This window comes from Rhinichthys klamathensis, unplaced genomic scaffold (assembly GCF_029890125.1).
Source record: "Rhinichthys klamathensis goyatoka isolate OS25496 unplaced genomic scaffold, OSU_Roscu_1.1 h1tg000180l_1, whole genome shotgun sequence".
Lineage (NCBI taxonomy): Eukaryota > Metazoa > Chordata > Actinopteri > Cypriniformes > Leuciscidae > Rhinichthys > Rhinichthys klamathensis.
In genome coordinates, this window is record NW_026606708.1 from 2,615,634 (window position 1) to 2,632,201 (window position 16,568).

Consider the following 16,568-nt stretch of genomic DNA (forward strand, 5'->3'; position numbering starts at 1 on the left):
CACTAACTTTATTCTCATCTGAATGATAGATTATTTATTTCTCTATAAAATAAAAACACATTTGATTTTTCTTTTTTAATCAATGTAGAATGTGTAACTGAAAAAATAAACAGATTAGGGCTCTGTTTGATGACAAGAAATGAAAACCAATGCGATATGATGAATGTCCAAAAGATGGCTCCCACAGACTGTTTTTAAATAGGATTGTTTGATATTTTTTGCTTTTAAACTGTGTGTGTGTGTGTGTGTGTGTAAGAGATTTTGGTTGGGTGACAGTTGTAGTTTACAGTTTGACAAGAGTTTATAGCTTGACAAAAGCACAATGTTGTGTTTTATTGTGATTGTACACAAATATAAGTAAACACTTTGCAGTTTGAATAATGTCCTGTATGAACAAAAGGACGGAGTATGTTTTTATGTCTACATTGTTCAATTACGCCACACACACACACACACACACACACACAAACACACACACACACACACACACACACACACACACACACACAAACACTATTTTTCTAATCAGATCAGGCAAGTAATATTCTGTCTTGTCTCTTAAAAAAACAATATATATATATATTTATATATATATATATATATATATATATATATATATATATATATATATATATATATATGTGTGTGTGTGTGTGTGTGTGTTTGTGTGTGTATATATATAAATATAGCTGCAAGCAGCGATGAAAGGGCCAAAGCCGGCGGCACCGCCACCCCGGTTATAGCGCCACCAACTGGCAGCAGGAAGTCTGTCACTTTCAAAAAGCTTTGAAATCACCTGATTGCTTCAAACTTCACTACTATGATGTAAACACACGGCAGATGTAGACCTGGATGTAGACCTGACCTTTCAGAAGGTTGCTCTCGCATACTTTGTGGTTGATATGTGCCCTCAATGCACACTTTTGCAGAGCCCACACTGATACAAGCTCTACAGCACACTTCTTTTCGACAGTCAAAGCAGGGTTACGTTTTTGCACGTCGTGCACAATAACCCTAAAGGCACCAGGGTGGCGGTGCCACCGGCTTTATATATATATATATATATATATATATATATATATATTAGGGGTGGAACGGTACACAGAAGTCACGGTTCGGTTCATACCTCGGTTCAAACATCACGGTTCGGTACGATTTCGGTACAATGGAGGGAAAAGCAAAACAAAAATGCAGAAGGCATTGTATTTTTTAAATAAGTTTTATTAATAAAGGCATAGAACCAGTTTATTTGTAGTGCACTGACAATAGTTTTATATAATTCGTTTATTAATTAAATTAATAAAAAGACAAAAATACCTTGCGATATGTTTGGTAATTGTACCTGAATTAATTTAAAATTAATTTGCTATATTTCAGATCAATATATTTGTTTTCCTTAATTTTAGTTAACATTATGAATTAACAATTTAACATTATTCTCATCTGAATTATAAATAATTGATTTCTGTATAAAATAAAACTACCATTTAAAAACGCATTCGATTTTCTTTTTTAATCAATGTAGAATGTGTAAGATTAGTGCTCCGAGGACAAGAAATGAAAACCAATGCGATATGACGAATGTCCAAAAGATGATGGGACCCACAGACTGTTTTGAAATGGAGTTGGATAAATATGTTTTGCTTTTAAAACTTTTGTGTGTGTGTGTGTGTGTGTGTCTGTGTGAGAGAGAGATTTTGGTTGGGTGACAGTTGTAGGTTACAGTTTGACAAGAGTTTACAGTGTGACAAAAGCACAATGTTGTGTTTTATTGCGAGTGTACACAAATATAAGTAAACACTTTGCAGGTTTAATGATCTGTATGAACAAAATGACGGAGTATGTTTTTTATGTTTCCACTGTTCGATCGCGGCCGCGCCTCTCTCTCACACACACACACACACACACACACACACACACACAACACACACTCCAGCATTGCAATCTTGACATCGCAGCCTGTTCATTATGCGGTCACACCAAACACGAATAGAGCGTCAAATTCGCGTCTAGTTCGACGCTAGTCCAAAGCGAATAGGACGCGCGTATAAAGCCAACGTTTGAAGTGAACGCGCGTCAGAGCTAAGCCGATGGTACAGATTATGTGTCCCTAAAGAACCCGCGTATCTAACGGTAGTTCCGCATTACATTAATTAATTTTCACGCGAGTTTTATTTATTTTTATACCGTGTATTCTCCGTGTAAATTCGTGCACCGAACCGTGACGCCCGTACCGTTTCGGTTCGGTACGAATACATGTACCGTTCCACCCCTAATATATATATATATATATATATATATATATATATAAATATAGCTGCGAGCAGCGATGAAGGGCCAAAGCCGGTGGTACCGCCACCCCGGTGCCTTTAGGTAACTAAAGGCACCGGGGTTGCGGTGCCACCGGCTTGGGCCCGTAATCGCTGCTCGCAGCTATATTTATTATTATTATTATTATTTTATCGACTATTCGGGCACTTTTGGGGCTCTTAACGTGCACGAAAACTCTTGAAACTTTGCACACTGGTCAGAACCCGCGGCCATCAGGGCCGGGCTGAAGCTGGTACCCGGGCGTGGCAGGGGGGCTCGACAGCGCCCCCTGGAACGGGGTCCGAAAACTTGGTCCATAAATCAAACACGCTTCCATGTAATAATATGAAACTCGGTACACATATAGATCTCATCGGTTCATATATCCTTTGTACTTTTACTTTTTACCCCAGCCCAACAGGAAGTCGGCTATTATGGTTTGTTTGGAAGCGTATGCCCCTGGAATTCGATATACTCCTCCTAGAGAATTCAACCAATCGCAAGGAAACTCGGTCAGCATGATGTCAAGACATTGAGGATGAAAAATTGCCAGGGGATTTTTCATATCTCGAACGGTTTGGCCGTGGCGAGGAAACGAATTTATGGCGAATAATGGAAACAGGAAGTGTGTTATAACTTCTGCATACATTAACTGATCTTGATGAAACTTCAACAGTGTGTTCGCTGTAAGAGGCCGATCACATGGATGTGACTATTGTGAGTCAAAGTTATAGCGCCACCAACTGGCAGCAGGAAGTGTGTCACTTTCTAAATGCTTTTGACAAAAGTGGGGGGGTTAGTTTTATCTACAGTAACAAAACTCGATATGTATATTGTACTCTTCGAGCCGGACAACTTTCTAATTTACCGTAATTAGCTACGACCAACAGGAAGTCAGATATTTTGGTTTGAATGTGGATTTCAGATTCTGAGTTTTTAGCTACTCCTCCTAAGTAGTTTATTTTATTCATGCCAAACTTTTTCAACATGATGAAAATACATTGAAGATGCTAAATTGTGAACAGATATTGAATATCTCAAACGGTTTTGCTATGGTTGAGGGATTCAAGTAATGTCAAAAAAAGAATCAGGGCATGTCTCATATCTTTCTAAAATGTAATTATACACCATTTATTTTTATATAAAATTATACAAATATTAGAACTAAACCCATTTTATTCCTTTTTTTCAATTTAACCTGTTAAGCTTCAAGCCCATTTTTGAAAAATCCCCAGATATGGCATTCCCAAACTGAAACAGATACAGTTCATGAACCCTTTGTACTAAAAGCACAAGTAAGATCTCATTTGAAAGCTGACACCTGGAAGTTTATTGTAAATGTAGAATTAATTATTGTCATAATGAAAAAAAATTGTTATAAATAGCTTCAAAGTTTTGTAAAGTTATTATACATTTATTTTTATGAAACATCTTCATGAAAATAAAATTGAAGTTGGCATTGTAGCAATCTAGAAATGCACTGCAGCTAAAGCCACATGTCTAACCATGTTATATTTAAAATCTGAAGATGATAAGTCTAAAACTCTGTATTTAGTTCAATGTTTTTCAAGATCATGTCATATGACTTTATTTTGATTAGACTGGTGTTTATTGTCATCTTATAAGCATCTATTCAGTCTATTGCCTCTATTGTTTTGTGATGCAAAAACGAGCCCCATTCAGTCTCAGTCTCCCCTGCACATATTCACACCTCTCCAGCCTGTTTATTGCTCTAAATATGCTTTTCTTTTGTCTGCATTTTAATCACTAACGACTAGCAATTCACACTGTTTCAATCCCTCATTTATTTTATAAAAGTTCTCACTTCACAGTGAAACTGTATCAAATGCCCTTTTTGAAAAACGAAACATTTCAGTAAGCATTCTTATTTAGAAAAAAAATCATAAAAATTACATCGAAGTTAGGTAGCAGGTGCTCAGTACTAGCTAGCATGTTAGCTTAGCACACCATCAATACACGACAATTTATGAGAATAAAACTATGTTTGTGCTCCAAACTTACTTTATAGCGCAAGTCGAGTGTTTTAAATAACTTTCTGTAATCTGATTTGGCTTCAGATAAAAAAATCAGATAGAAAATATATTATTTTATTGTATTCTGCACAATTTGAAAGTCTTTCTCGATTAGCATTACATTATACATATAATCTATTATTATGAAAATACCTGACATGACTCGAAGAACACAGGTAAATCAAATATCATTGCAATCATGTTTATTGTCTTCAAAACATCTTTATCTGCACTTTACAGCGATCTCGGATAGCTTTGTTTATGTGTCAGGACTTCCTGAATGTCACATGATTATGGCTCTTCTTCATGTGATCCATATATGGACTTTACTGTGCAACAGCGCCCCAGACTTCAGTATGAATGGATAACATAGTACATCAGAGTATACAGCGCTCAAAATGATTACATCGACGCATTTGGGTATAAATTCAATAAATATTATTCCTGTCTATAGAAGTCTGATGTAAACCTATGAGAATCTATCAATATTTCTCCAAATCTGCACATGTTTGAGCTAAAAGCCCTGAGGGACGTTGTTTTGTGAATCGCTGTCATGACGATCGCACGGGAGTTTTTTTCTGAATGAGACCGGCTGACGCTCATAATTCATATTAAAGGTAACGACTCATTTTTTTATTTCATAACTCCTGACACAAATGAAGACATAACTGTCACTATAAGTTTCACAGAATACAATAGTGGTCAAATACTGAAACTTGAGTCTTATATCGTTTTAATGATGTATAGTTTGTCAAGTTAATCACATTAAATATGATAGTAACTTTGAACTATTTAAAAAAAAAACGCTTCAGAGCGCCCACGCACTGGTGAAGGTTAACAGGTTAAGAATTATTTTTAAGTTTAAAAACAGCCAGAATGGTTGTTTAGTCAAAAATAATAATAATCCAAATCATATAGTGCTATACTGCCCTCTTGTGTTCAAAATCAGGTAGGCCTATTGAATTTATATATATTTATATATTAGGGATGTTACTATGGGAATATTTTCCCACCGGTTAATCAACGTGTGATTGTGTAAACCAATTGTGTAAACCTCCCGCTGGGGGGTTTAAAAACACTAACTTGAAAGCGAAAGTATAATATGGACGCGCTCGAATGAATTCCTATGGAAGTAGAAATTAACTAAACGTTCGCTCTGTTCTGCTCGCTCGTCGCCATGGACGCGCACCGTTATGAATGCCAGTGCAGCCGCATACTTTTTAGTGTCACTAAAATTAGTGCAATTTCGGGGGCCGATTGCTTGAATTGTGAGTTCAATAGTCTATTATTTTTCACGGAAAACACAACAATAAAAGAGTACAATGACAGATTCGCTTAAATAGGCGTTTTTACATAAAATAGCCTATTCCGTCATCATCTTTTCAGTCAGCTCTTCACTCTCGTGATTAATGAAATTTGACTCCTGTTGCTGATATTTGCTGCAACTTTCGTTCAGCTCACAATTTAGTAAGCAAACACGTTTCAAATGTGTTTTTATTTTATTTTTGTGTATGTGTGTGTATATGTATGTATATATATAAATATAGCTTATGTTTCAAATATGAGTTAACAATCGTTGGAAAGAATGATACTTTTAAACATATCACTAAACCGTCATTAGGTGTCGCCAGGCGACCGTCTTAATGAGCGAGTCATTGATTCATTCGTTTGAACGACTGAGTCATTCATGAATGAGATAGATGTTTATGGATTGATTGGTCATTGAATCTTTGAGTCAACCGATTCGTTCAAAATGCTGAATCATTCAGTAATGAGAACGCGTTGCTGTGAGATGCGCGATGGTTCTGCTGTGATCTTTGTTTAACTATTTTCGCTGCTGAAACAGAAAAAAAGTCAATATTGCATCTAAAATGTAAGTGATTTGACTTGTGTGTGTGTGTGTGATTGTGTGTGTGATTGTGTCTGTTACAGTGATAAGAGTTTAACCCTTGTTAAACTTTAGGCCTTGTCTTTTTGGATATATATCTTTTTATATTAAAAAATAGTCATACAACCCATATATTTTAAATGTATTGTTTGCTTTAAATTACATTAAGATTGTATGTTTGGTAATCGAACCTGAATGAATTTTAAATGAATGTGCTATATTTCAGATCATATATTTGTTTTCCTTAAAATTTGAACTAACACTAACTTTATTCTCATCTGAATGATAGATTATTTATTTCTGTATAAAATAAAAACACCTTTGATTTTTCTTTTTTAATCAATATAGAATGTGTAACTGAAAAAATAAACAGATTAGGGCTCTGTTTGATGACAAGAAATGAAAACCAATGCGATATGATGAATGTCCAAAAGATGGCTCCCACAGACTGTTTTTAAATAGGATTGTTTGATATTTTTTGCTTTTAAACTGTGTGTGTGTGTGTGTAAGAGATTTTGGTTGGGTGACAGTTGTAGTTTACAGTTTGACAAGAGTTTATAGTTTGACAAAAGCACAATGTTGTGTTTTATTGCGAGTGTACACAAATATAAGTAAACACTTTGCAGTTTGAATAATGTCCTGTATGAACAAAAGGACGGAGTATGTCTTTATGTCTACATTGTTCAATTACGCCACACACACACACACACACACACAAACACTATTTTTCTAATCAGATCAGGCAAGTAATATTCTGTCTTGTCTCTTAAAAAAACAATATATATATATTTATGTATATATATATATATATATATATATATATATATATATATATATATATATATATGTGTGTGTGTGTGTGTGTATATATATATATAAATATAGCTGCAAGCAGCGATGAAAGGGCCAAAGCCGGCGGCACCGCCACCCCGGTTATAGCGCCACCAACTGGCAGCAGGAAGTCTGTCACTTTCAAAAAGCTTTGAAATCACCTGATTGCTTCAAACTTCACTACTATAATGTAAACACACGGCAGATGTAGACCTGGATGTAGACCTGACCTTTCAGAAGGTTGCTCTCGCATACTTTGTGGTTGACATGTGCCCTCAATGCACACTTTTGCAGAGCCCACACTGATACAAGCTCTACAGCACACTTCTTTTCGACAGTCAAAGCAGGGTTACGTTTTTGCACGTCGTGCACAATAACCCTAAAGGCACCAGGGTGGCGGTGCCACCGGCTTTATATATATATATATATATATATATATATAAATAAATATAGCTGCGAGCAGCGATGAAGGGCCAAAGCCGGTGGTACCCCCACCCCGGTGCCTTTAGGTAACTAAAGGCACCGGGGTTGCGGTGCCACCGGCTTGGGCCCGTAATCGCTGCTCACAGCTATATTTATTATTATTATTATTATTTTATCGACTATTCGGGCACTTTTGGGGCTCTTAACGTGCACGAAAACTCTTGAAACTTTGCACACTGGTCAGAACCCGCGGCCATCAGGGCCGGGCTGAAGCTGGTACCCGGGCGTGGCAGGGGGGCTCGACAGCGCCCCCTGGAACGGGGTCCGAAAACTTGGTCCATAAATCAAACACGCTTCCATGTAATAATATTAAACTCGGTACACATATAGATCTCATCGGTTCATATATCCTTTGTACTTTTACTTTTTACCCCAGCCCAACAGGAAGTCGGCTATTATGGTTTCTTTGGAAGCGTATGCCCCTGGAATTCGATATACTCCTCCTAGAGAATTCAACCAATCGCAAGGAAACTCGGTCAGCATGATGTCAAGACATTGAGGATGAAAAATTGCCAGGGGATTTTTGATATCTCGAACGGTTTGGCCGTGGCGAGGAAACGAATTTATGGCGAATAATGGAAACAGGAAGTGTGTTATAACTTCTGCATACATTAACTGATCTTGATGAAACTTCAACAGTGTGTTCGCTGTAAGAGGCCGATCACATGGATGTGACTATTGTGAGTCAAAGTTATAGCGCCACCAACTGGCAGCAGGAAGTGTGTCACTTTCTAAATGCTTTTGACAAAAGTGGGGGGGTTAGTTTTATCTACAGTAACAAAACTCGATATGTATATTGTACTCTTCGAGCCGGACAACTTTCTAATTTACCGTAATTAGCTACGACCAACAGGAAGTCAGATATTTTGGTTTGAATGTGGATTTCAGATTCTGAGTTTTTAGCTACTCCTCCTAAGTAGTTTATTTTATTCATGCCAAACTTTTTCAACATGATGAAAATACATTGAAGATGCTAAATTGTGAACAGATATTGAATATCTCAAACGGTTTTGCTATGGTTGAGGGATTCAAGTAATGTCAAAAAAAGAATCAGGGCATGTCTCATATCTTTCTAAAATGTAATTATACACCATTTATTTTTATATAAAATTATACAAATATTAGAACTAAACCCATTGTATTCCTTTTTTTCAATTTAAGAATTATTTTTAAGTTTAAAAACAGCCAGAATGGTTGTTTAGTCAAAAATAATAATAATCCAAATCATATATAGTGCTATACTGCCCTCTTGTGTTCAAAATCAGGTAGGCCTATTGAATTTATATATATTTATATATTAGGGATGTTACTATGGGAATATTTTCCCACCGGTTAATCAACGTGTGATTGTGTAAACCAATTGTGTAAACCTCCCGCTGGGGGGTTTAAAAACACTAACTTGAAAGCGAAAGTATAATATGGACGTCCGCACGGACATTGAAATGGTGGCGCTCGAATGAATTCCTATGGAAGTAGAAATTAACTAAACGTTCGCTCTGTTCTGCTCGCTCGTCGCCATGGACGCGCACCGTTATGAATGCCAGTGCAGCCGCATACTTTTTAGTGTCACTAAAATTAGTGCAATTTCGGGGGCCGATTGCTTGAATTGTGAGTTCAATAGTCTATTATTTTTCACGGAAAACACAACAATAAAAGAGTACAATGACAGATTCGCTTAAATAGGCGCTTTTACATAAAATAGCCTATTCCGTCATCATCTTTTCAGTCAGCTCTTCACTCTCGTGATTAATGAAATTTGACTCCTGTTGCTGATATTTGCTGCAACTTTCGTTCAGCTCACAATTTAGTAAGCAAACACGTTTCAAATGTGTTTTTATTTTATTTTTGTGTATGTGTGTGTATATGTATGTATATATATAAATATATCTTATGTTTCAAATATGAGTTAATTAACAATCGTTGGAAAGAATGATACTTTTAAACATAACACTAAACCGTCATTAGGTGTCGCCAGGCGACCGTCTTAATGAGCGAGTCATTGATTCATTCGTTTGAACGACTGAGTCATTCATGAATGAGATAGATGTTTATGGATTGATTGGTCATTGAATCTTTGAGTCAACCGATTCGTTCAAAATGCTGAATCATTCAGTAATGAGAACGCGTTGCTGTGAGATGCGCGATGGTTCTGCTGTGATCTTTGTTTAACTATTTTCGCTGCTGAAACAGAAAAAAAGTCAATATTGCATCTAAAATGTAAGTGATTTGACTTGTGTGTGTGTGTGTGTGATTGTGTGTGTGATTGTGTCTGTTACAGTGAAAAGAGTTTAACCCTTGTTAAACTTTAGGCCTTGTCTTTTTGGATATCTTTTTATATTAAAAAATAGTCATACAACCCATATATTTTAAATGTATTGTTTGCTTTAAATTACATTAAGATTGTATGTTTGGTAATCGAACCTGAATGAATTTTAAATGAATGTGCTATATTTCAGATCATATATTTGTTTTCCTTAAAATTTTAACTAACACTAACTTTATTCTCATCTGAATGATAGATTATTTATTTCTGTATAAAATAAAAACACCTTTGATTTTTCTTTTTTAATCAATGTAGAATGTGTAACTGAAAAAATAAACAGATTAGGGCTCTGTTTGATGACAAGAAATGAAAACCAATGCGATATGATGAATGTCCAAAAGATGGCTCCCACAGACTGTTTTTAAATAGGATTGTTTGATATTTTTTGCTTTTAAACTGTGTGTGTGTGTGTGTGTGTGTGTGTGTGTGTAAGAGATTTTGGTTGGGTGACAGTTGTAGTTTACAGTTTGACAAGAGTTTATAGTTTGACAAAAGCACAATGTTGTGTTTTATTGCGAGTGTACACAAATATAAGTAAACACTTTGCAGTTTGAATAATGTCCTGTATGAACAAAAGGACGGAATATGTCTTTATGTCTACATTGTTCAATTACGCCACACACACACACACACACACACACAAACACTATTTTTCTAATCAGATCAGGCAAGTAATATTCTGTCTTGTCTCTTAAAAAAACAATATATATATATTTATGTATATATATATATATATATATATATATATATATATATATATATGTGTGTGTGTGTGTGTGTGTATATATATATATATAAATATAGCTGCGAGCAGCGATGAAAGGGCCAAAGCCGGCGGCACCGCCACCCCGGTTATAGCGCCACCAACTGGCAGCAGGAAGTCTGTCACTTTCAAAAAGCTTTGAAATCACCTGATTGCTTCAAACTTCACTACTATGATGTAAACACACGGCAGATGTAGACCTGGATGTAGACCTGACCTTTCAGAAGGTTGCTCTCGCATACTTTGTGGTTGACATGTGCCCTCAATGCACACTTTTGCAGAGCCCACACTGATACAAGCTCTACAGCACACTTCTTTTCGACAGTCAAAGCAGGGTTACGTTTTTGCACGTCGTGCACAATAACCCTAAAGGCACCAGGGTGGCGGTGCCACCGGCTTTATATATATATATATATATATATATATATATATATAAATATAGCTGCGAGCAGCGATGAAGGGCCAAAGCCGGTGGTACCGCCACCCCGGTGCCTTTAGGTAACTAAAGGCACCGGGGTTGCGGTGCCACCGGCTTGGGCCCGTAATCGCTGCTCGCAGCTATATTTATATATATATATATATTTATTATTTGTATTATTATCTTATAGGCTAGCCTACTTATTTTTCATTCTCGTTTTGTTCTGAATAGCTACCATTAATTTAAGGATTTGCTGTGGAGTGAGGGGAAGGCTAACGCCTCAACAACGCAACAAAGTAGGCCTATTACACATTCAGATGCAACTTATTTAATGGAAAATTAAAAATTTGTGCTGTAATATTAAAAAGTGCATAGGGACAGGGCCGTACCCACAATTGAGGTCCCCGATGTCCGGACCTCTGTCATTTTTCTATGTGTGTTGTGTATATAATGAAAGTTGTGAAATAATTGCCTAATATTAACTTAATTTGGTGCTGCAAGGATATTGTACATCGCGATGATAACTGACCTTCTCATCTGAGCTGCTTCAGCAGACTAACAACGACAGCAGTCAAGTCAAAATGTTTGAGTCGGAGATGAATTCAAAGTAGGCGGGGCTTATGTTCACAGAAGCTGCAAGCCGAGCGCGAATCCCCGCACGACACTTCAGTTAACGGTCATAAAGTGCAAAATAAGATGTAGGCCTTAATAGCTCAACTAAACAGCTGTTTTAGATAGAAGTTTTAAATGAACGACAGAAACAATCAGTTTGCAAAGTATCCATCAAAGCTCAGCTTTGGGAAAGGAAATAGCTACAGGTCAAGAGAAGCATACTATGCCCAGGATGAGATTAACATTATGGATTCCTATTTAACACAGATATACTGTAAGTTTTTTAGCTAATTACAGTGGGTATAAGCTCAATTTAACAGCACACGCACCTATTAAACATATTGGCATTATTATTGTATAAATATAGGCTAAGGCTAGGCTATATTTTTTGTGCAGAATAATCCTTGAAACATTTCTCATTTAAGGTTTGGAATATGTGATTGAGTTTTGATATAGCCTACATGTGAACAATAATCATATACATTCTGCATTTCCATTTTGTATATGGATCATAAAATTTAAACTGTCATCTTGACAAAAAAATGTATGCCACTGCCCACTGACATGCTTTTAAAGCTATAGTTATCCAATTTTTGGGCCTTAAAACACCTTAAAATGCACATGTGTAGATCAAGAACATCAAAAATCCCTCGGGGGGGCATGCCCCCCAACCCCCCTAGCAAGATCACTTTTGGGACCTCAGTAGGCTATTTAGAAATTCCTGCATAGGACCCTGGGTGGAGACCATTTGTGCAAAAATATTTTATTAGCCGCTCACAGACAGACAGACAGACAGACAGACAGACAGACAGACAGACAGACAGACAGACAGACAGACAGACAGACAGACAGACAGATAGATAGATAGACAGATAGACAGATAGATAGAGAGATAGATAGAGAGATAGATAGAGAGATAGATAGAGAGATAGATATAGAGAGATAGATATAGATAGATAGATAGATAGATAGATAGATAGATAGATAGATAGATAGATAGATAGATAGATAGATAGATAGATAGATAGATAGATAGATAGATAGATAGATAGATAGATAGATAGATAGATAGATAGATAGATAGATAGATAGATAGATAGATAGATTTTATGAATGAAGATTTTAATCTTCATCGTTTCATTCTTTTTTTATTTTCTTGGTTATTTAAAGCATTTCAGTGGTTTATCGAAATACTTACAGATCTGAGTAGCTTTATTTCATCCAGAGCTGTTTCAGTGTAATGCTCTGCACTCTTTACCACCTTCATTGCAACAAACCGCTTCCCTCTGAGGAAGGAAAAAGGGGAAAGAAAAATAGTATCACACATATGCGATTTCAGCACATTAGAATGTGTCTTATGTTCTTCGAAATGACAAAGCTCTTACTGGATGTCCCAGGCCAGCCACACAGTGGAGAAATGTCCCCATCCCAGCTTCCGGATCACATGGTATTTACCATTGAATAGGTCCCCTATTTTCACATGGTGATAGCCTCCTAACCAAAGAAGAAAAGTAATCCTTCAGCTGGTATTCAGAAAGCTCATCGATTGTCATTTTGTTAGGGATTGATTTTGAGCAATGCAATTACAGCACGCTTAGACCAAAAATAGAAATTAGAACCTGACCAGACTATTGACATTGTAAAATAAGTAGATAACTAATAAAGCAAAAAATGATAAAATAATAAAGTGAAAAATAATAACATCACTTGCGTTTTGATGAATTAAGTACAAAAAAAAACAAAAAAATAGATATAGAGATATAGAGCTATAGATATATAGATGACAGAAACATCCCACCATAGGGGTATAAACACAGACATACAGGAATAATGACATTCGTCTATTTACAGTACTTTTTTTTTTTTGCAGTTTACAGTAGTTATGTGTTGCACTTCTAGGAAGAAAGAGTTTGGCCAACAGATACAACAGAAAAAAACAACAACTGTGAAACAAGGAACTGCCGCTCGTCTATTTTTACTTTCTGGGACTGCGCTGTAATTTCAGCAAGTCTCATCTATAAGCAGTAACTTCTGCTGTCAAAGTGGGACGTATAAATCCATGTCTCCCACCTTTGCAATAGTCATTGGGATCTTCTTGCTCTTCATCATCAGAGCCTAGGATTTCCTCATCGGGCTCAGCTTGTATCTGGGTCTCTGTAGGAGGCTGCTGCTGTTGAGATGCCCCGCGTGGAGGATGTGCTGGCCTGAGGGATGATAGTACATTTTATTTAGGTCAATGGACACATTACAGTACAGTCTATATAGGGCTGTCCTCTTACATTATAGACTCGTTGATGCTGATTTTACATGGTATAAATGTTCAGACAATCGTTTCATCATGTGATTTACATTTCTGATACATTACAATCAAAAGGACCTGCATAAAAACTACATTTTACTACCTAAAACACCTATATGTATTGAACTGAAGTCACCTGAATAATGCAACTATATAATCTTCTGTAGAGCTGCTTTATTGGAGAAACAGAAATTGTAATTATAACTAAAACTGTTGAATCCTGATTAAACAATTTTGTGATGTTGTTGGTTTTTCTGTTTACTATTGTAAAGCTGCTTTGAAACACTGTATTGCCAGAAACATTATATTAAAAAACCCGCCTCGATAAAAACTCTTATTTTTAAACTTCATGAAATGCACCAAGATCAGTCATCTGAATCTAAATCCATGAGGCACCATGCGCGCACAGCCAGTGTTTTGTTTTCTACTGAATAAGCTCTTTTGTTACATATAATGTTAATACAATATTTAGTAAAAAGTCTGCCAGTGTTAGGAAGCATTTTACTGACTGCATCTATCCATGTTTGGTTTAACCTATGCAAGAATAACACCTGTGTCAACATCATCACAAAAACTTAAGTGAAAGAAAGTGCAACTTGATACTGCGCATGCCAAAAAGATGACTTCATTCTGCCAAAATGTTAAGCGTTATTGTCATTTGAATACGGTTCAACAAATAAGACTAAATAAACAGAGCAAAGTCAGCAAACTCATAATATACTACAAGTAGTACATGTAATCACACTTCAAAACAGTGGTTTAAGAGCACACTAGTGATGTATGTCTCGAGACCGGTCTTGGTCTCGAGACCGGTCTCGAGACCACTTTTACGTGGTCTCGGTCTTGTCACGGCCTTGACGGTCTTTGGTCTCGGTCTTGTCTTGGTCTCGGACCTCTCGGTCTTGTCTAGGTCTCGCTGTCTCAGACCGACATAGTGGTAAGGGGATTGAGCAATACAATACTACAATATCCACGACCACGACGTTATCCGCAACGTATTGAAGCGCGCGTCCGAGTGAAGACAGTGCGGTGCGCGCGAGCCACGCGAGAAAACACTGTATCCGCGCGACCGCGCCACTGATCGCAGCGGCAACGAGCACTTTGATCACTTGATTTAAAAAACACATATCATGTACAGTTTTTGATATATTAATATTTAGTAAAACACATATCAGTGACATGATGGGTTTTACCTTCATTCAGGAGATTTTGGGTAACTGCACAACTGACAGATGACTTTGAGCGCACCGCCAACGGTGTGTGTGTGTGTGTGTGTGTGTGTGTGTGTAACCATAGCGACAAAAACGACCAACTTTCGGATCCTGCACTTAAGCCTATAATTTCGTTTTTAAAAATATAATTATGTATTTAAAAGTTGCAGAATGGATTCATTTGGAGACTTCGAAATCAGCAGAGATAGGCAGGCAAATGCAAAACAACATTTGACAAGTTATTGCTTAGCTTCAACACTAATGTTTTTTTCCCCTCCGGTCTCGACTTGGTCTCGGTCTTAGTCTCGACTTGGTCTTGGTCTCGACTTGGTCTGTCTTGGTCTTGGTCTTGTCTTGGTCTCGATACCATTTGGTCTTGGTAGTGTCTTGGTCTCGGTTTAGGCGGTCTTGACTACAAGTCTAGAGCACACTATGCAACTTCTAGGACATAATAAAGATTTTTATAAAGTCTTTATGGACAGAATTGTGGTCTATTTTATAGAAGGGGGGAAGCACAAAACTCACTTCTTGGTCGACTTCTTGGCTTTGGTCCTTTTCTTCCTCGCCTGAAGTGCCAGAACTGGTGTGACAAATGAGATGACATGAGAAAACATTAGATGACAATGAAACCATTTATAAAAATCACTTAAACTCAGTAAGCTCAATGACAGCCAAACATAGCCTGACAATACAGGAGACACACAGACCGCTGATGTTGATCTTATGTAATGCACATAAACAATACACAGCTGGGTGGGTGTTTACATTGTGACAGGAACTGAACTTTAAATAGTCGCAAGACGTGGATCTTTAATAACGTGAATGTTTTGTCAGTTTTAATAACAGCAGGAACAAAGATGCAAAACTGAAGTCTGAGGAAAATAAATTCCTGAAGTTTCCACGACAGCAAAAAAAAAAAAAAGCTTTCAACTCTCATCCAGCTGATACGCGCACGCGCCTACTCATACGCATAACGTCTATCTAAAACCAAATAAAAGTCAAATCGCTTAAGTGAAGGCGATACTAACCAACCATAAAACATGCCTCTGAGTCGTGATGAAAATAAATTCAGCTCACTTTAGCTGCAGACTGAGCGGCTAAATGCTAACGCTAAAGACATCAACCCATGCGTCCAAAGAACGACCAATATGCGTATTTATGCTTTAATATTGCACTACTACTTTGAGTCAGATTGTAAGTTAGTCGCCTTGCCTCATGCATAAACGTTATAGCTCAAAATAAGGCAAATATTATTCAGAGAAAGTGAAGGAAGAGATTACCTTTTCTCTCCATGTTGGCCCCTTCAGTTGGCGGCTTGGGTGGCCCTGCGCATGCGCGCGCCCCCGGACACGCGCATCTTGACTCCTGCGCGTTCACAGACCGTTCTATGTATATAT

General features: G+C 37.0%; 1 protein-coding gene across 2 annotated transcripts in view; it reads right to left on the bottom strand.

Moving 5' to 3' along the window:
* The window catches only part of srpk1a (SRSF protein kinase 1a), a 43,769-nt gene extending 27,233 nt beyond the window's left edge, over positions 1-16,536 (bottom strand). The window contains exons 1-5 of one of the 2 annotated variants that reach the window (XM_056261015.1): positions 16,452-16,536; positions 15,697-15,751; positions 13,732-13,865; positions 13,047-13,155; positions 12,860-12,947 (exon numbers count right to left, since the gene is read on the bottom strand). In XM_056261015.1, coding sequence (XP_056116990.1) covers positions 12,860-12,947; positions 13,047-13,155; positions 13,732-13,865; positions 15,697-15,751; positions 16,452-16,464 — 399 coding nt within the window. In that variant the 5' untranslated portion in view covers positions 16,465-16,536. The remainder of the gene's footprint in view (positions 1-12,859; positions 12,948-13,046; positions 13,156-13,731; positions 13,866-15,696; positions 15,752-16,451) is intronic. The other variant, XM_056261014.1, reaches the window with a different exon arrangement.
* Positions 16,537-16,568: the final 32 nt, after the last annotated feature.